The sequence below is a fragment of the Pezoporus occidentalis genome, unplaced genomic scaffold (assembly GCF_034315485.1).
Source record: "Pezoporus occidentalis ecotype Australia unplaced genomic scaffold, CSIRO_AGI_Poc_V1 ctg76, whole genome shotgun sequence".
Classification (NCBI taxonomy): Eukaryota; Metazoa; Chordata; class Aves; order Psittaciformes; family Psittacidae; genus Pezoporus; species Pezoporus occidentalis.
In genome coordinates, this window is record NW_026916115.1 from 2,317,868 (window position 1) to 2,337,622 (window position 19,755).

Below are 19,755 nucleotides of genomic sequence, written 5' to 3' on the forward strand. Positions count from 1 at the left end.
TTTCTCCTGGAAACACCTCCCACCTTCACCATGACAGGGGAAGGGCAATGGAAGCTAAAAATCAGGTTTGTGTGGCCCTGATTTCTGGACCACTGCATCAGTCACCATGATGCCCTTCACAATGCTGCTATACTTCTGTGTGTATCAGATTGGTATCCAGCCCAAAGTGATTTCTCCTTCAAGTGTTTGGGGTAGAGAGATCTATTTAAATTCCCTGCACTTCACTACTCAGCCTGACCTTTAAAATGACTCTATCAGCTCAAAAGCATCCAGAAGGTGTATGCAAATATAAAAGATATAATTGTTAAAGCTCACATTCCAGGGAATGCAAAGAGGAGAGAGGTGGAATGGGGCCAGGTCTGCTTGGGGTGTGATTTGCAGCAGCAACTGACCCAGAGGTTCCCAGGTTCTCCTGTGATGGCAGGCACAGGAGAAATGGTGCAGAACATGTTCTGAACTGCAGCAATTTCCACCAGTGCTCTTCTCGGCCTTCCAACATTTCTCTACCTGGGATACCCTTTGGGGTGTATGTCTGGGATCACAGACCCAGGTTCATAGCACTTAAGAACCCAATCCATTTGAAAATTCAGTTCCCAAGTTGCCTGTGAAAAACCACAACTTACGGTGCATCGTTTCTTCCCCAGCTTCTCCTACCATTTGAATCAGTTTTTAACTACAGGAAAGGAAGGTGCAGTAATTTAACCAGTGCTGATGATTTCTAACCTGCTGTAAGGAAAGATGCAGCATGGGCCAAGCCTTCCCTCTCAACTGGCAGCATTCCCACTATCCCATTTGGAATATGCTGCTCTCTAGATTGTCTTCACTGCCCCAGAGTGGAAACAGACATTGAGGGCCCTGCCATGCGGCTGCTGCACACTGTGTAAAGCAAGGAGAGTGGGACATGCCAGAGCACTGCCTCTGGAGGGAGCCTATAAGGATGCTGGCGATGGACTCTTCATTAGGGACTGCAGTGACAGGACAAGGGGTAACAGATTAAAATTTAAACAGGGGAAGTTTAGGTTGGATATAAGGAGGAAATTCTTTCCTGTTAGGGTGGTGAGGCACTGGAATGGGTTGCCCAGGAAAGTTGTGAATGCTCCATCCCTGGCAGTGTTCAAGGCCAGGTTGGACAGAGCCTTGGGTGACATGGTTTAGTGTGAGGTGTCCCTGCCCATGGCAGGGCGGTTGGAACTTGATGATCTTAATGTCCTTTCCAACCCTAACGATTCTATGATTCTATAAAACAAGCCTTGGGCCAGGACACAGGGGGACTTCACCTGGTAGCTGATGTGTCTGAGGACACAGATGCAGCACCGGGCAAATAAAAGTCTCGGGAAACACTGACTTGCTGTGTGACTCCTGAGCAGGTCACGTTGCCTCTTTGGCTCAGTTTCTGCCCCTGTGAGACAGCAGCAATGCGGCTAGCTAAAGCTCCTCTGCAGGTTACCTGGTGAATACACTGCTCTGGAAGCAGGAAGACTGAGCACACAGAACTGCTTCCAGTGTTTGGGAGCTTTCTCCAATGCTCTGTTGAACTGAGAGTTGGGCTTGTTCGGCCTGGAGAAGAGAATGTTCTGGGGAGACCTTAGAGCAGCTTCAAGTACCTAAACAGGGGCTACAAGAAATCTGGAGAGGGGCTTTTTGTAAGAGCATGTAGGGATAGGACAAGGTGCAATGGCTTTAAACTGACAGAGGGGAGAGTTAGATCAGACATTAGGAAGACAATCTTTATGGGTGGTGAGATTATGGAAGAAGCTCTTCTGAGGTGGTGCATGCTCTGATGGCTACTAGGTGATGTTCCAACCCAAACCAAATTTGTGAACTTTAAAACCACATTTTGGATTGCTAACATCATCTCAAATATCTCAGTCAGAGAATATCTCAGTCAGAGCTGAGCTTACGGGGCTCTTCTGGAGCACTATTACAGCACTACTCATGTCTGCCTTCAACTCTGCAGGGAGCTCTTCTAGATGCAGAGACCTGTGTTTAACAACAGAGGCACCAGCAGGCAAGACAGTGACTCAGGAAGGTGCATGTCTTACCCAGTTTCCTACCTCCACAATTTGCAGCCTACAGTCACGAACAAAAGTTTGGCTTCTCTGTTGATTTTCTGTTCCTGGCAAACTGGGAGCCTCAGGAGGGAGCGAATATACCAAATTCCCATGTGGATGTCACTGTGTTGTAGCTTAGCGTGAAGTAAATGTAGGCTCCATAAAGCCTCTGCTGGGAACATACATACTATTAAAGCCTTCAGATGCAGATAAACTTGTTCCATGCAGGACTGGATTTGTCCTGCTTGCCTAGCACACATTTTGGACTGAGCTGCAAGGGCCAATCTTCACAGGATCCTGCCCCCTTTCAATAATGTACCTGAATAGGCAAATAACATTCCCAGGGCAATTGGCACCCTGCAAAATGTTGGCCCACTCTCTTTTTAGCCCTGTTTCCAGTGAGCAAATAATCCAGCCTGCGTGACTGTGCAGTTCAGGCTCCTTGGAGCACACAGGAGGAATTAAAGTATCCAGTAGGGATAACAAGTTTCCCTCCCTTCAGAGGAAGTGCAAACTGCACCATGTTCCCACAGCTCCAGTACGGTTTGTGTGCAGAACAGCTTTGCGATGCCTACTGTTGGGTGGCTGATAGGCCAGCTGGGATTCCATCATGCATTTCTGCGAAGCTGATCATTAATTATAACATCAAATACAGCACAGCTTCTCCAGTATCAGCAAGAAAGGAGCGTACAAAGCAGCTCGGGTAAGTGTGCTGTGTCCCTGGGACAAATGCTCCTACGCTTGTGGGTCAGCTCTCCAGCCCAGCGAGAGCGTCCAGGAGGCGCCGCATCATCCAGGGACCATCTAAACAGACCTGCTCAAGCCCACTCAAAATTCCTCTCAGTGATATGAAGCAGAGATTAAAGATTGTGGCTGCTTTCCCTGCAGTGGCGCAGCATTTTATTGTGCTTGGATTAGGCTTTGGAATTGCGACAGTGATGCTTGCAGAAGATCTTCCTTCATCTCCCACAGCAAGAAAATCTTTCTTCCTAATGTAGCCACTCTACGTGCAGTGTTTCTAGGAGATTTTTGTTCTTTGTGGACATGCACTGCTGGTGTTGGGAAGCTCAGGTTTTTTTTTTTTTGTTGTTTTTGTTTTTTTTTATCTTTTACCCCAAACAGTTTCATGCAGGTTCTATCCATGTTTTTCCATTTGTCCTTATCCCTAGGATATCTCCTCAAACATCACAAAAGAGCTGGGGAGTAGAAGCCAAGTGGGAGGAAAAGGGAGGTTGGTGTGAATATTGGCTATCTATTGGCTCCTAAAAGCCCAAGTTCAGAGTGACTGGAAATCACAGCACTGTATTGTCATTACTTGCCAGTCTAAGAACAATCCTTCATCAAAGTTCCTACTAGATGTGCTTCCCTTACACAAAAGCCTGCTGCTGCTGCTATGGGCTGTTTTGCTGTCTGTAAGAGCAAGGATCAAAGTGCCCATTCTCAGTATGGTTTGTCCAATTCATCCACACTGATATGATGAAAGCTTATTATCATTGCTGTGCATGCACTCCTCATTTTAAGCTATTTACATCAGCAGTGCATTATTGCACAGCTGTTAATCATTAGCTAATATATCCTAATAAATACCACTTCTGTAAGACAAGTATTTCAGACTGGTCTGTGGGTGGGAAGGAGAGAGTTGTTATTTATTTAGTTAACATCTGCTTTGGCGTCCTTCTGATGATCTTACCACTTTGGGACACAATATAGAGGGCTGTGTGTGTTGGAAGTCTACATGGACTTTGTCACAGTGACAGATCTTGATGTGGTCTCAGAGAGGACAGGGGCGACTTAGCACGGATGGCCTAAGGCTTTCAGGACAGATGAGCATTTTACTGACAGCAATTCAAAGCGAACTGAATTGCAAATGTTATCCTTGAACCATTTTCCTGATAAGATGGGTAGCTCTCCTCCCAGCATCTGCACAAGTGTATTTGCCCAACATACTCAACATACTTGTTTTTCACACTGATAAGGGAGCAGTGGTTAAAGAAACAACTGTAGCAATGAGTGTGTTTGTGTCATGAATGCATAAGATTCATTTATCAAATTCATTCCAGACTCACTCTAGTAGAAGCCCTTCTGATAGCTGTGGCCCTTGCAAGCCAGAAAATGCAGTGGGAACCTGAAGAAATGAGGAAAGAATGGCCATATGACGGGGCACCAGTGGTGTATGTACCCACACAGCCACTTAATGTGTATTAAATGAAATCAAAACCTTGCAAGTTCCATGTGGAGTCTTGACAATGAAAACGTCAATCCTCACATGCAGGAATTTCAACCTGCAGTTGAGTTGAAATAGTAGCTCCAAGACTCCTGACTCACCAAATTCTTCCCTCCAGCTGCTGGGGTGACGTTTCCCATGGGGAAAGCAGCCAGCTCGCCACAGACTGCGCTGGAACCAGGTCTAAGTCAAGCAGATTCCACGTCATTGGACTCCTCCATGTTCATTATCACCTGGTGTGAGAGCTTTGGGTTGCCATTCTGATGAACCCACAGATGCTCAAGTATTTTTGAGCCAAGCACCAGCCAAGGGGACAAACCCCAGCGGTCCTATGGGCATGGTCTCATTTCTGACCTTTTGTCTTTGAATGCAATAGCTGCTACTCAGGGCAGACAGACACCCTCAGTGTGAGGGACCTGCCCATAGCTGCTGGTGCAGGCAGGTGCGGGTCCCCACATGTGTTCCTGTCAGCTCATTCCACCCAACTCTGTCCCAGAGCACTGCAGCCACTCCTGTCTGGGGCTGAGAAAGCAGAGCTGAGCAGCTGTGCTGCCCACCAGAGCTGGGTGACGTGACACAAGCATCACTGTAAGCCAGGTCTGGGACTGCCACCCCACTTACTTTAGGAGTGTATGTCATCTGCACTCGGGAGTCCCAGGAGCCAGTGGCCAATGGGGCAATTTCAGTAGTTCTGAAAGGCACTTGAAAAGCTCCTATCAGCACTGGGATGGTAAACAGCTCTTTTTAGCCAGGATTTCTGACCTCTGAGAGAACCAATGCCTTCTCTTCACAGACTCCTCCAGCGCCAACACATTCTAGCAGCTAACACAGGCATTCCAGCTAACACTCGGCTTCTGTCCCTGACCAGGGTAGGAAAAGGTTCTCTTACAGGTGGGAGCATTAATGCCTGCAATATTATGGTAACTCTCTAGAGGACAGTTATTACAGCAAAAAAAACCATCCAGCCCTTCAGGAATATTTCCCAGCAGCTGTTACACCACCACTGCATCGGCAGAAGCCTCATAAAAACACATCAGCCAGCACTGCACAGAGCATTGCTGCACACGCAGGGGTGAACTGTGTGCGGGGCCGTGTGCCTCCTAGGCCTGTCCATCTTTCCCTCTTTGGCACACAGCTTATTCCAGCATCACAGTTGTCAAGTCAGCAGTTGGGGCAGATGGACTTTCCGCTTTCAGCTCCCTGTTTCGCCAAAGCCACAATCTGGAGCCTGCCCACAGGGAATGTATTTCTTTCAAGAAAAAAATAAATCTCACAACGAGAAGGATGTCACTGAAGGAGCAACAATCTCTGACCTTCAGTCAACCCCAGCAGAGACACTGTGTATCTTATTAGCTTTTATTTAGCCTTATTTGTTGCTGTAGCAATGACTTTCTGAATGCACCCCAGCAATGCACAGATCCTGGCATAGCAGGGAGCTACCATTCAGTTTCCCAATGATGGAGAAAAAGCTGAAAGGCAGAGCTCCACTTAATTCCCGGTTATGAGAGTCTTGATCAGGTTTAAGTTCTGCAGTGATTCCTGATCCTAAAAAGATCCAGCAACTTGAAAGGAAATTTTGCAGTGGCTTCTATTACTAACCGGGAAAGGGAAGTCATTCCTCCTCTTTCATTGTCTTCCCACCAGGGAAGTCCCAAGTCCTGAACAGAATCCTTTGAAGGTGTTGAAGGCACTAGCGCACACAGAGATACTGCTGGAAAGCAAAGCTTTGAACAGTGAAACAAACGATGTAACCACCCCTGAGGTAAAGGGAAAAAGGGACACGCATTTGAGGTATGAGCTAAAGGGCAAGGCCCTGTGGCAAAAGGGGATGTGTGCTCCCATGCATTTCAGCTAATTTGGAGGCCAGAGTCAATTCTCTGACTGTGATGAGAACTGAAACCCACCCAGTGGCATTTCAAGGCCTTTAGAAAGTAGGTTTTTACAGGACTTTCCTAGTTAGCGTCCCTGGTAAGGACAAGTCCCCTTACAGAGACAATGCTGGCTCTGCAAAACCATTTTCTGCACACAAGTCAGCTGCTGAATGTGCAGAGGGTGTCACAGTCAGGCTACCTGCCAGAGCAGGGGAGCAGCGCCTGCGGCTCTGTCAGGGAAGGCTTGCCCTCTAAGGAAGGGGAAGACAGCAGCCAGTGAATTTCTCTTCCCTCTGTTCCCAGTGCCAGGTCCTAGATCCAGGGAGGTTGACCCAAGCACTCAGCCATGCTACTTCTACACAGACCTTTCCACAGAGACAAACCCAGCTTCTTTAGATGGAAACTGCTTCTGCAGCCACTTCAGGTAGGGTGGGTAGCCAGTTGTTCTCCCCTATCTTGCCAAGGGGTCACAGAAGCGTCTGAGCCTTTAATGAGCTCTTGCCACCCTATTATCTACTCTGTGCTCTGCTACATGGGGTCTTGTTCAACCTCCTCTTTTCTACAACTCCCGAAGAGATGAACCTTTCTTCTACCTCAACCAATGCAAAGAAGGGGTATAACATCTGAAGCGGCACTGATGCTGAACCTCCAGCCCGGACTTTGCACAGATGGCAGGCTATTGTTCCACACAACCACCTCATAGGCAGGTATCTACCACAGCTTTACTGTGCTCAGCTGGCTTTCCCAACAAGTTTAGTTTGCACCTATACATTCAAAGCCAGCACTTCTGTGCAGCCATCTCTGTGGGCCTTCTAGTGCTTAACAAGTTACACACTAGCGTTGCACACACAACTACCACATCCTTGTGGCACTCTGCATTTGTTTGGTTATGTTCAGTAGTGTTCATATTTGCTTGTAAATATACTGGGTTCCTAATTCTGAAAATGGATTTTCTCCCATGTGAGTCTGAAGAACAGGAGAGCATAAACCAGCAGGTAATTCAGGGGGGCAGGAAGCAGTTCCCATCAATAGAACAGCTACTCCTACTGTTGGAAATTACAAATCAGTAATTTCCATTAGTGTCCAGCATGGCACCTGCATGTTGTTTGGCTTAGGTGAGATGAGTGTAGGGAAAGAAGCAACAAAGGGTGAACAAATGGAGGCTGCAATTTAGCTGTAAGTCTTCCTCCTTCACTGCATGCAGGACTTCCTCCTTGCTAAGCAGAATAGGAACTGCTCTTGATATCTGTAACCTGCTGCAAATAGAAGCCTGGACAGCATAGAAAAGGGGGTGAGAAATGTCACTCATCTCTGTGCAGATCACATTTCATTCTGCATTAGCTTCTGTCATCACTGTATCATCCTCTACTCCTGGTGTCAACACTAGGTATCTGTCCCTCATGATCCCCCTCTCCCAGATAGCAGCACAATGAATGGCCTTAGGATGTAGTATAACATAAAAGCTGGAAGAACCTGGAGGCTGCAAGGAACATCTATCCTGAGTGCCCTGCTCCTGGAAGCTACCCTGAAGTCTGCAATATTGATCATAATTTCCTCTATTTCAGCCAAGGCTGCTCTGCTACTGAGCTGGGTTAAGTGGGTGTACTGAAAAGCGGGTCCAGCACCGCAGAACTCACATTTCCAGTCACATCAGCAGGATTACATGTTCCTATGGAGCTGAGTGAGGACAAGGTGTTCATACTCCCTGCAGAAAGAACTGACAGGTAGCCAGGTTTCATGCCTACAATCAAGATATTTGATCTACCTCTCACAGCAAAAAGCAGGAATTTAATACATCTCCTGGAGACATGAGGATATTTAATCTGTGGGACCAGGAGAAAGGTGAAGGACAGCAACATGAGACAGGTTGTAGTCAGAGCAAGGACTCTCTTCTCATGAGACTCATATCTCAGTGTAAGCAAATTGGTATTCCATCTGCTAATGGATTTAAGCAGCAGCTGCTGTATTCTTGCATACAAGAAATCATCAAAGATTTTACACTTGCATCCTTTGGGCAGAAAGACTCTTGGAGGCGAGCTTCTCCAGAGGAAGTTCCCAGCTGGAGGGGACAAAGTGCAGCAGCGATGAGGATAGGCTCCAGAGCCCCACGTGTTTTGTCCAGAATGGCTGGAAATGGGAGAATTTACATGTTCTTACATAGTGGAGTTTCACACAGAGGAAGTAAGGAGGCACATCCAAGGTGAAGTGGGATTCAACATCCTCATCAGAATAGAACACTTGAGCATCAGCTGCTTCAGGACAGTCACACAGGACTTCCCACAGTACTATTCCAGTGCCAGTGCTATTTATGCAGTGCTCCTGCTCTACCTCACCTTCCTCCCTCTGCTTCAAGTCAGCACACTCTCTGGCTATGTCTCCTCCCTTCTCACCCTGCTTTCTCCCACTTAGATCCCCTTCCACCCCTGTTCCCAAAACCATACAGCAAATGATACTGAGATCACATTGCCTGCTAGGTCCACACCCCATCCTGCCCCTCTTCTCCCCTGCCTCTGCCTGGCCTATTCACATCTGGCAGCGCTCAGCACTGCCACAGAGGAACAAGTGACTCCGCTGGGCAGGCACTGAGTGTGGACAGAACATGGGTGTGGGAATCTACAGATCCACCTCCTTTAGAGGCACCGTTTGTGCTGCCAGAAGCATCAGGCACCGGCTCTTTTGTGTTCTGTACAAACATGCAGGAAGGCAACTCTCGGCATGAAAAACTTACAGCCTAAGCAAGAACAAGGCAGAACACGCAGGGGACCTGAACAGAACAAAGTGCAGGGCCAGGGTGGAGGCACACAGTTAACAACTGAATGTTTGCTGTGTGTATTTTGCAGGCTTCAAAGCTATGGAAAAAAATAATTAATGTGAAACGAAAATAAAAGACTTTAAGCAGAACATCCCCTGCAGTATAGATTTTATACTCAGTAAGTTCAATGTGAAAGGTTTTCCCACTTGCTATATATAAGATTTCATACATGTATAAAGAATAAATATAAATTGCTTAGAAACCAGCATTTTATGCGAATCTGTTAACAAATAGTTCTGTGTGCCTATGCCTCAAACACTGTAGCTTTGGGCTGGTGCACGAGAAGCTGTAAACTAGGAATTGACTGAACATGAAAACTGGGCTGATTGCATTCACTGGCCTGGCATGAGAGGCACAAGCACATTAATTAATACATGGTAGCTCTCTTTTTACCACTTCAGAGGTTATTATTATCCAAGAAATCCCACGCCTGAAAGCAGCAGAGAGCAATTCTCCGTGTCTCCACACCTTGTCGCTCTCTCACTCCACAACACCAGCTATTTCCCAGCAAGCAGACAGCTTCAGAAAGGCCCGGGAGGCACAGCTCCGGAACAGAGCCCTGGGACCTGTGCTGGACACTACCCCAGCTAAACACCCAGAGGCGGGGAAAGGAATTAATTCTGCCGCTCAGCCCGGACCCCCGTGGTAGCTCCAGATGCCAAATGGGAGCTACTCTGTCCCAGACATGAAGTTACACCGAGTTTCTCTCCACCCTCTGAAGCTACACAAGATGCAAGCACAACCTGAGAGCAGAAGAGCAAAATTTTAAGTCACTGGTTTACTGAGTCAAAACTGTTTAAAGTTAAAGTTTATTTGTATTCTTTGTATGAATATCAATAAAAGACCTCAAATGTATCTATAACTGTACATATTACAAGAACCTTCAAAAATTATTCACAGAACAAAAATAAATCTTCTTTAGAACAAACCCAGGCAATGAAATGCAGAAATGGATCTCAGAGACCAAACAGTCCAGTGCTACTAGCATAAAAATACGGCTTGAAAAACAAGTTTATTACTTTCTAAGGTGTACTTTGTTGAAATAAAAAATAAATTATTTAGAGCTATCATTGTAAAACAGTTCTGTGCAGTAACACTCTTTTTAAGGCCCTTGAGACAGAAGATCTATTTTTACAGGTAGGATTCCTGGCAGGCATGATCTGTAATGACATGCTCACTCTCACGGGAGTTAACTTACTGTGGAGAAGGAAATACCTAAAAGCATCAGCCTGAATTTAACCCTTTTTGCTCTGTCAGGCTCAGCTGGATACCTGTGGCTGACCATGCTGATCACTGATGGAAATACATTTAACAGTTCAATCCTGACAGGAATCATTCTCAGGAACAACAGAGAACACAAACAGAATTCATATATACACGGTGACCTTAGCAGATAAGTATTGCTGAGACATTCCATGGGCACTGCTGTAAAATTGATGGACTTCAATCATTGAGTTTTCAGATGAAGTTAAAAGCTGGTGGGTTTAACCAAGCATTAAAACATGAAATTAATCTATCATGTATAAAAAAGTCTAAGCCAATCCAAAGCAATTGCAAGAACATAAAACCCATTTCTTGGACAACTTATTAGATGGATACAAGATTTATTACTGGATACACCTCATATCTTCTAACTAGAAAATACACACATCCCTTTCCACACTCCTCTGGATCCCCTGCCTGAGTTATGCCACTGGAGAGCAATGTTGCAAAATGTGTAGCTGTATGAGTCTGTGCTTTCATGCATAGCTGCCCATTTCTAATACACCAGTGAAGTAACACTTGGTAATTCCTGAACATGAAATCCGTCTACTTCCCTTAAAGAAAAAAAAAAAAAAAGCCCCAACAGGTCAAAATTCCTAGAGTTGCAAAGAACAGGCATTTACAGGATGTCATTCCCTGGCTGTGCTTCCTCCCTTTTCCATTAGTGTCTATTCCATGTCATTCTGGTCGCCTCTGTTCTTCACACACTCTGCAGACACTACACACAACACAGTCAAAGGTCACAGTGCTACAAAACACTGCTCCATTTCCCTGCCCCACTATGCTGGCTGTGAGCTTCTACTGAGAACTCTGAAACCTTGGAAGAATCATCCTAGAACAGCATTGAGTAACATGGCCAGCAAGGACTGAGATGCCAGGATGGGCGAGTTTCTTGTTTCAGTCTACATGAGTATTACTCCTACAGGCTATTAAATTTTTCCTGTACTACAGCTGTTCCCAAATGAGAGCAGCAGTTCCTTGCAACATCATTAGACACAGCCTGATGCAGTTGCTTAAAGTATGAACCAAAACCTGATGTCTATAATGCTCATCATGAGACCTCATGCTATTTACTACTTCTGCCTTTGCTGCAGAAACCCACTGGCTACTAGTCTTAAACCAAAAGTGATTGGGCCCAGTCAGGGCTCTTGCTTCAAAATAGATCGACCTTTTGGCTGCCACGTGGTTTTATCAGACTAGACAAAACAGAAGCTGGCATTTTCACATGTTATCAGCTTGAGGTGGCTTAAAATTTCTCTAGAAAGCTCCTTGGTAACAAATGAGGAGAGACAGCTGCCTGCAGAAGTCAGGAGCACAGCATTTTGTTCTGCAGCTAATCAATTTTAGTCTTGCAGTACTGTGAGTCTGCAACCTTCACCCCCTTTTGGGTCATCAGGCAACTTCTCTACAGTGGGAGTTACAGGAATACACTTTAGTGTAGAAGCTGAAAGACAAGAGAAACAACCAGCCTAGCAACGAGCTCTGAGGACAATACTCATGGGTCAGACTCTTTTAGAATAGCAACTTTTTCCTACAAGTATTCTGCAAGCTTAAGAAATACACTGGAGAAGGTTCATCACTAGAATGATACATTACTGCAGACCTCACCAAAACATATCAATCTCGGGGTAGGTGTTATTTCCCCTCTAAAAATCAGAGCTGAAATGTTGCTCCTATTGCATTTCTCTGCAGAAACCAAAGTGGACACCTCAGAGTCTTCAGCATCAAACCATGCAGCTCAGCCAGTGGTCTTTGATAGATTACCAGCAAGCCAGGGAGCTCTGGCAAAATGCACTTCCCAAATTAATGCTAGACTTACACTACCAGAATGACACATCTGCTTCTGCCTTGTTCTAGTCAATGTATTCCTATGACCACATGCTCTCCTACCTCAGCCACAGAACACCTATGCTGTTTGCACTGTGTAATAAGTGAGCAATACATGTGCCCATCTGAAAAGGCTATCTTGGGGAATAACTCTTCCACAATGCAGCTCTGTAATTACAGTATATAGCAAAGGGGAGATGAAGATCACACAAAAATGCTCAACACAAAGCTTGTTTTTAAAGGTTTCTTGTAAAAGAGAGCTACTCACAAGACAGATTAATACAAACTCAACAGACTCCCTATGGCTGTGGTGCATGAAGGACGAAAGAGAGGAGGAGGAACTGAAAGGCACAGTTTGAGGAAGAAAATATCAGAGGTCAGCAATGACCCAGAGCTGGAAGATGGTTTGGGAAGTATGGAAAAGTAACTGCTACTGAGCAAATGCAGAGCACAACCCCAGGTGCATCAGACATTGCTGACTTGGCTATGATAAACCAAGATGGGACAGGGATGCTCCTCGGCCTGTAGTACAAGTCACATTCGAACAGCCAGAGAAGCTCTGATCTGAAAGAACTAAGCATTAAATATAAATCCCAACTCGCTGCAGACAAGTGTTCTCTAAGACCTTGCTAGGAGAGACACATACATATATGTTTTTCTTATACATCCAACAACGCAGAAGATGTGGTCTCTGTATTTATGCATAGTTAGCAATGGAACATACTTGTGTGATGATGTTTAACTGACATATTGTAACACAATCACCAGGCAGAACAGTTAACATAACATACTCTGCCACAAGCTGCATTTGCCCACAGAAGTGAGATTAATTCATTTCCACAGAACAAACCTGACAACAGACACTGAATATGGGTTTCTCAGTATTGCCAATCCTTCATGTTAAAGGCAGCCTGGGCCACTTTCAGGAGGTCAAGAAATAGGCTTAGAAACTTCTATGTTTTTAATGTAGTACAATTTTAGAGATTTGGAAACTAAGGCCAGAAAGGATAATCAGATCATCAGCTCTGACCTTCTCCACATCACAAGCTATACTGTTTCAGCCAGGTACCCCCCCCAGTCACCTCATGAATTTGCTCCTAGTTGCAGCCTATGAGGTACCCTCTCAAGGTTTTCTCTTGTTTTGAAGTCAATGCTTCCAGTTTCTAATTTCATGTTTGAAAGGTCAATCATACTCGCTTAGTATATTGCTGTTGTAATTACCTTGTTTACTTTGATAGCCTGGGGGCTAGAAATGTACACCAAAGAGTGAAAGTGAAGCTTTACAGCCTATTACTTGAGTCTAGAATCTGGGGTTTAAAAAAAACCTCTCAGACTAAATATTGTAGCCTTTGATGAAATCATGAGAATTGACAATACTGTGTCATTTACTGTTCATCTTTTACAGTCTGCAAATGTCATTATTTTCCACGAGAAGGTCACTTTGTAATTACATATGCATTCACATACAGCCTGGAAGTATGTGCCTGTAAAACACAACTGAAAGCAATTGGGGATGAAAGCTTGGTCAAAACTTCTGAAGAAAAAAATGGCGTGTACGGAACTTCCCCAAACCCCCTTTGAAGTATCCAGAGAAAGGAAAAAGTCAGTGTAAATGGAAGATCTTTTAATGCAATGTGCAGAATCTTTCGCTGGAACTAGACTGGCTAAGCTTGTAGCTGAAATAGTGAAACTGAACAAGAGTTAAAACACAGAAATCCTCTAGGAAAACAGGAAATTTTGCATATGGAAGCTTACTTTGCTGGGCACGGGCACCCGTTGGTTAGCCCTTTCCTCAGAGCACTAACCTGACTGTTCCTGGTGGAGCGCAGAGACTGAATTCAGGGAGCCACTGCGTGGTGCATAAAGTGGGGACTGGATAGAAATTTAAAAAGAAGTATTTACAGGTCTATAAATTCTCAAAACGGAAAATATAAAACTGCATTAGATCTGGGGTAAAAGAAAAGAATCCTACCTTGAAAAACTGCAGATTCCCTCTGTCTGATGGGAAGCCTGACTGTGTGCAAATGCAAGAAAACAAGCTTGCTGCTCTGAGTTTTTACCTTGTTCAAGAAGACTGACAATTTTCTGCCAGAGTCCTACCAAAATTAGGTACAGGATCCAGCAAGGGCCAATTTTCTTGCTAAAATGTTTGCTATTGAGTTTGCATTCAGGTAAAGAACAGCTAGAGAAGAGGGGAATAAAACCAGCAAATGAGTTTTCTTACAGAATTCATTTCACTATTTCACTCCACGCATGTACTTGTATCAGTCAGCCTGATATATAGAGCTGCTGTCTAATGTAACCCACTGCTCATCTCTCTCTCACCCACAACACACAGGCACTCACACTCCCCTCTTCCTCCTCCAAGGACTGCAGTGCTTTCAACCAGAGAAAAATAATAATAATAAAAATAGCAATAATTAAAAAAATCTACAGTATTCACTTCCTTTTGGTATATTACATCGCATTTTCTGTACATGACCCAAGAGCTCCCTCTATTTACACAGTGATATGGAAGGACTTGCTGTCCGGAGCCCGGTTCTCCTGGCCTTGAGTGGGGAATTGAAGCCCACCTTTCAGAGTTCTTCCTCTTTTCCATTTTTTTAGCAGCATTATGTAAACCTGTAAGGGGAAGGGGGGCTACTTTGAAGGTTTCTTGAGTCTGCTCCCTCTTGCCCTTCTCCTGGGGAGATGGCTGGCAGCATCTGCCCAGTTAGCAGCTGCTGTTTTTGAATTCACCATTCTCCGTGATGGAAAGCTTGGTGGGATTGGTGGGGGAGATGCCATTGCGGACTTGCATGCTGTAGCGCTCCTTCACCTGCGTCAGGGCACTCATCAGCCGTGTGTTGGCAGAGTCCAGGGACATGATCCGCTTCTCCTGCAACAAACATCCCACAAAGTCAGAACTCCTTCACAAATGAAATTCCTTTGCCCCACAAGCCTGCTTTACGGGGAACTTCCAGGACCTGGGGCTGTGACAGCATCTTCAGATGATTTCTAGACTGAGGCAGCTTGTCTAACATTCTCTGATAAGATGGGATGTCTGCCTCTTTCTGTTTTCTTGGGTAACGTGGCTCCTCAGTGCCACAGGCCCTCCTGGCCTTTTTGCTCGATGGAAGGGGAGAGTGAGTCAGTTACATTGGTGAATTGATCCAGTCACATGGGCTTTATCCAGACAGCCTCCAACTGAGGCAGACAGAAATGCAGCATTTGGGAGCGGGGATGGAGGGTGTTGGAGTTAATAACAACAATAGCCAATTTATTATTCTTTTTTTTTTAAATGTGTTAGAAAAACAGAAACAGGCAGCAGAAAATAAAAGTGGCGGAGTTTTATCTGGCAGAGGAAAGTGCAAGTGGTATTTAACAGCCATTGTCTCTGTGTTTTGGATGGAGTGTGCTCAGAATAAACTCATGGTATGCTTGAAATAAATAAAAATAAGCAGGTAATGGCAGCCTGCAGTCACCAGCAGGAATGAGGGTGCAATAGCAACATAGAGAAAAAGCAGCCAAAAGCTAAAACTAAGGGGTTATTTGAGGTGAAGGGGAAGAGGGCAGTGTGGGTGGAGGGGGAGATGCCATCGACAGAACACAAAGAACAAACACTGAACACACTGCTCCTAGACCCATTCCAGCTCAGAGGGGCTCCCGGGCTCCGCTGAATCCAGGGTTTGCACATGCCTGTTTGATTCTTCTTGCAGAGAAAGTGCCAGCCTCCACTTTCAGCAGAAAGCTGAAGGATATGCACGAGATTGATAAAAAATAAAAGCCCCATCAACAAAACCCAGCCTACCAAGAGCTAGATTATCCGCAGTGAGATAAAGCACTGGGGGTCAAGCCAAAGAGTTGGTGGCACAATTAGAAATGACAATTTCCATCTTCCCTCAAAAAAAAACAAAACAAAAACCAACAAAAAATCCAGCCATATAAAGCAGCAACAGAGCTGGCACAAGGTAAGTGTGCTCTCACTGCTACCAGCTGAATGGCTTTTCTATTTGAGAAGGAAAATGTCTAATTTACTGGAACCAAAAAAGCTGCCTGCAGAACTCTTCCCAGTCCAGCCCATTGAAAAACAAAATGGAGGGAAAAATGATGCACAGAAGGCACAAACATTGAGGGATAATTCAGACACACTACTCAGGAGACCCAAGTGCTACAACAGCCCCTTGAGATCTTGAATCCAGCACATCAGCTGTGTGGTAATGTTTGCTTTTCTCAGCGGGTTTCCCCACAGGGTTAAGTGTTAGGGTGCAAAAACAAAGCAGAATTTAAGTACTGCTTGTTTTGCAGCCCTGAAAAAGGCCAAACTCTGTATAGCAGAGCAAATGGGGGAGGAGGCATGAGAAATCAACAAACAGCAAGGCAGGCTGTAGCCTGCCCTAGCACTTCCCTGATGCAATTAATATAAGCAAGGAGAACAGACAATGGAGGAGTTAAAGGCATTAGTCTTTCCTCCCGTGCTGAAATAAATCCTGCTTTAGCAGAAATGTGTTCTTCAGCAAGTTAAAGCTCCTCCTCCTTAGACTACATTTCACCTGGAATATATAATTTAAAATTAAAATTTCTTTCCAAAGAATATAGCTTTTCAAAGAGTTAAAAATGAAAGGCTGGTTATTTTCTGGCACTGATGAGCGCTCACTATGCCAGTTTGCAAAACAGCTGGAAATCTACACTTGGAAAATCAGTGTTAGAAGTGTGAGCTTCTCACTCAAAACGAAAAAAAACATTTAACATGTCTCTAACACACATGAATTGGGCACAGGGAGTGGGAGGAGCTGGAATGGGTAGGAGGTCAGTGCACTGGGCCAGGACTGGGTACTGCTCAGCTAGAGAACTGATTGGGTTTACTTGCCTGTTTGAATTATCTCATCCCCATTTATGACCTGTAATTTAACACAGCGGAGATGTCACTTGCAATAGCAACTGGGCTAGTACTCTTTGCAGCTCCGCTGCTCCAAGGAGAGAGTCAAGACAGACTTAGCCCCTACCCAGTCAGGGAGGCCCAGAGCCAACCTCTGGAACGAACCACAGTGCACACAAGGCGCTGCCCAGAGCCAGTGTGAACAGCACTGATACTGAGAACAAGGCTGTCCTTGTGCATCTGTGCAGTATTGGGTGCTGCACCTGACCATAAGACAAAAGAGCAGATCCTGAAAAGCATCTTGGGTCGATGTAACTAAGCACAAGAAGCCTGGGTTACTGCTGTTTCCTAGCAGCCATTTAACTCTTCAAAGCAGGTGTCATAACCTGGGTTCCTGCTCCACTCCATAAAGCTCACATGAAAAAGACCTTTCATTTTCTAGCTGCTGCTCTATCCTTTTGCCAAATGAGTCACAGGCTAAGAAAAATCTTCCAAATGCGACTTAGAGGGATTGCTACAGAATCCAGCAAACGGCTGGGCTCCTCTGGTATGTCTGGTTTGACTTTCACCAGTTTCCTCTTCTGCACAGGAACCCATGACAGGGCAATGACAACTAAGCTTTCCCCCATGTACTGACTGACACTGAAGCAGTTAAGGTTTGCTGACGACCTTGCTTGCCCAAGTAGGCAACAGCTACTTCAGAAGAAAAAAGTGCCAGATTAAAATAGGAATCATTAATTCTACTGTTTTGATACTGTTTTTTCCCCAACAATTTCCAGTGCAGGTGATAAATGCTGCATCATTTGATCAAGTGTGATCAAGGACCACACCTTTCCAGCCCTGAGGGTCTGAAGCTTTCACAAGTCAGCAGCAGCCCCATCTGCCAGCTGGTGACAGAAAGCGACCAGCCTGGTCCACTAGTCCGTAACTTCACACTGATGCTGAGAGCCTACTAGCATAGACGGCTAACAAAGGCAAAGGCAAGTTTCTTATTCAGCCACAGTCTTGCAAATCCTTCCCTCCAAAAATCACTTTTTGAGTTTGCTCAGTGCCCCTTTCACCTTCTTGGGACAGATGAGAAAGGCATCACCTCCTTCAGAAAACAGGCTGCTCTTTGGATGAGCTGCCATTCCATCAGTGTAACAGCAAGATGCCCTGACTGTGCCTATCTCCAAAAAAATGGCCCTCTCTGATCAGACTGGAGGCTGCTGTACTGTTCCCCCACCACTAATAAAAAAATACAGTGCCTGACTGCATTCCTGTTCATTCTCCAGCATTGCACTCTCCCACTTCGCATTTTGAGTGCAAGTCTTCACAAAAAGGATTTAATCTTGAGCTGCATCTTGCAAGGGTAACTACACCAGTGTCTCCAGGTAGAGTATCTTTCACAATAACTAGGAACTCTACATGGTACAATTCCAGTAGGACTTTCTTCTTATTCCGCAAGGCTAGGTAGCAGAAGTGCCATGTCTCTGTACACAAGTGATTTATTCAGATTAGATGGCATGGACCCAAAACCACAGCTTTCATGAACAGTCCTTCTGAAGAACTGTGGGAATATGGGCAGAGGTATCAGGAAAACCAGAACTTTTCAAATTATCAAAAAGAAATCTGCTATAAGCGTGCTCCCAGTGTTAGGAGACTTTGACAAACTTTTTCTTTCTTTTACTTCATATATTCCTTAAAGTTCCAGGACAGCTCAAACATTTATATTATTGTTGGCCATTCAACAGGAAAAAACCGCAGCCAGGTATGCCTTTTTGTGCTCCCAATGCCTACACTCTAATATGGCAGTACCATCTTTAACAATGTTCAACTGAGGCTCCCTCTTCCCACTCCTCTCTATGTACAGAAACAACCTCCTGAAATAGCTTGGGTTATTCATGAAACAGGTCATCTTCTTAAGATCATGTGTTAAGGAAAGTTTACAGCTGGAACTACTGAAAAGCCGAGAAGCAGGAAAGATGTCCTCCAAATGCAATTATCACAAACATAACATGGCAGGCAGATAACAAACCAGTCTCAGGTTCTGTTGTACAAGCTTTGCTTTCTGGGATCAGCACAGACACAGAAGAAAAGCTGAAATGATCCCACACAATACACCCAACATGCATTGCCCCCTGGGCCCCACTTTCCACGTCTAACTTGTGTTGCCTGGGGCAAGCAACTGCAGGTTTGTGGCAAAGTGGGCGTTTCTCCAGGACTGAAGGGGACAGTCAGATGGGGTGAAATGCCACATGACATTATACAGGGCAATGCTCCATTGCAAGCATTCTCTTTTCTTGACTTGAACGTTCAAAGCCATGCTTTTAGCTTGCATAGCTGAGATGCATGCACATGGCAATTAAACTATGCTGGTATGAGGCGCAGCTTTTCCAGAGTTCCCAGGCCCACACTTGGAACGATGTCCACACAATGCACGATTATTCCTTTACCCAGTTGGGATCTCACAAAGTCGAAAATGTTCTGGAGAAGTGATCGCTCCTGTGATTTGTTGCCAGGCTGTCTCAAAGCCTCATGTCACGCAGTGAAGTTTTCACTAATTAAAAAACCCAATTCTCTCCTAGAAGGTGGCAAGTCCCATGTGCAACACCATGGGCCAATAGCGGCTTCGGAGCTAGATAACAATGCTGAGGCAGGAGGATAGGGGAGAACAATGGGTTCTATGAACAGAACACTTGGTTCTTTGAGATCCTGAGCTCCTTACCTGTGCATCAATAATTTTCTGCTTTGCATCAATGACAGCTTGCATCTCTGCATGATCCTTCTTCAGCTCCTCTTCAACTGCCATGAGTCTGATGAGCAAAAAGAGGTACACATTAGGATGGTTTAATACTATTCCAGAGTGT

The 19,755-nt window shown here is 45.1% G+C and overlaps 1 protein-coding gene across 14 annotated transcripts in view; it reads right to left on the reverse strand.

Annotated features, from left to right (window-relative positions):
• Positions 1-9,751: 9,751 nt before the first annotated feature.
• RASAL2 (RAS protein activator like 2) overlaps positions 9,752-19,755 on the reverse strand; it is a 185,577-nt gene continuing 175,573 nt past the window's right edge. For 10 of the 14 annotated variants that reach the window (XM_062602286.1, XM_062602290.1, XM_062602284.1 and 7 more), the window contains 3 exons: positions 19,614-19,701; positions 16,898-16,928; positions 9,752-14,926 (listed from right to left, as the gene is read on the reverse strand). In XM_062602286.1, the coding sequence (XP_062458270.1) occupies positions 14,784-14,926; positions 16,898-16,928; positions 19,614-19,701 (262 nt within the window). In that variant the 3' untranslated portion in view covers positions 9,752-14,783. The remainder of the gene's footprint in view (positions 14,927-16,897; positions 16,929-19,613; positions 19,702-19,755) is intronic. The other 4 variants (XM_062602289.1, XM_062602288.1, XM_062602282.1 and 1 more) reach the window with 1 other exon arrangement.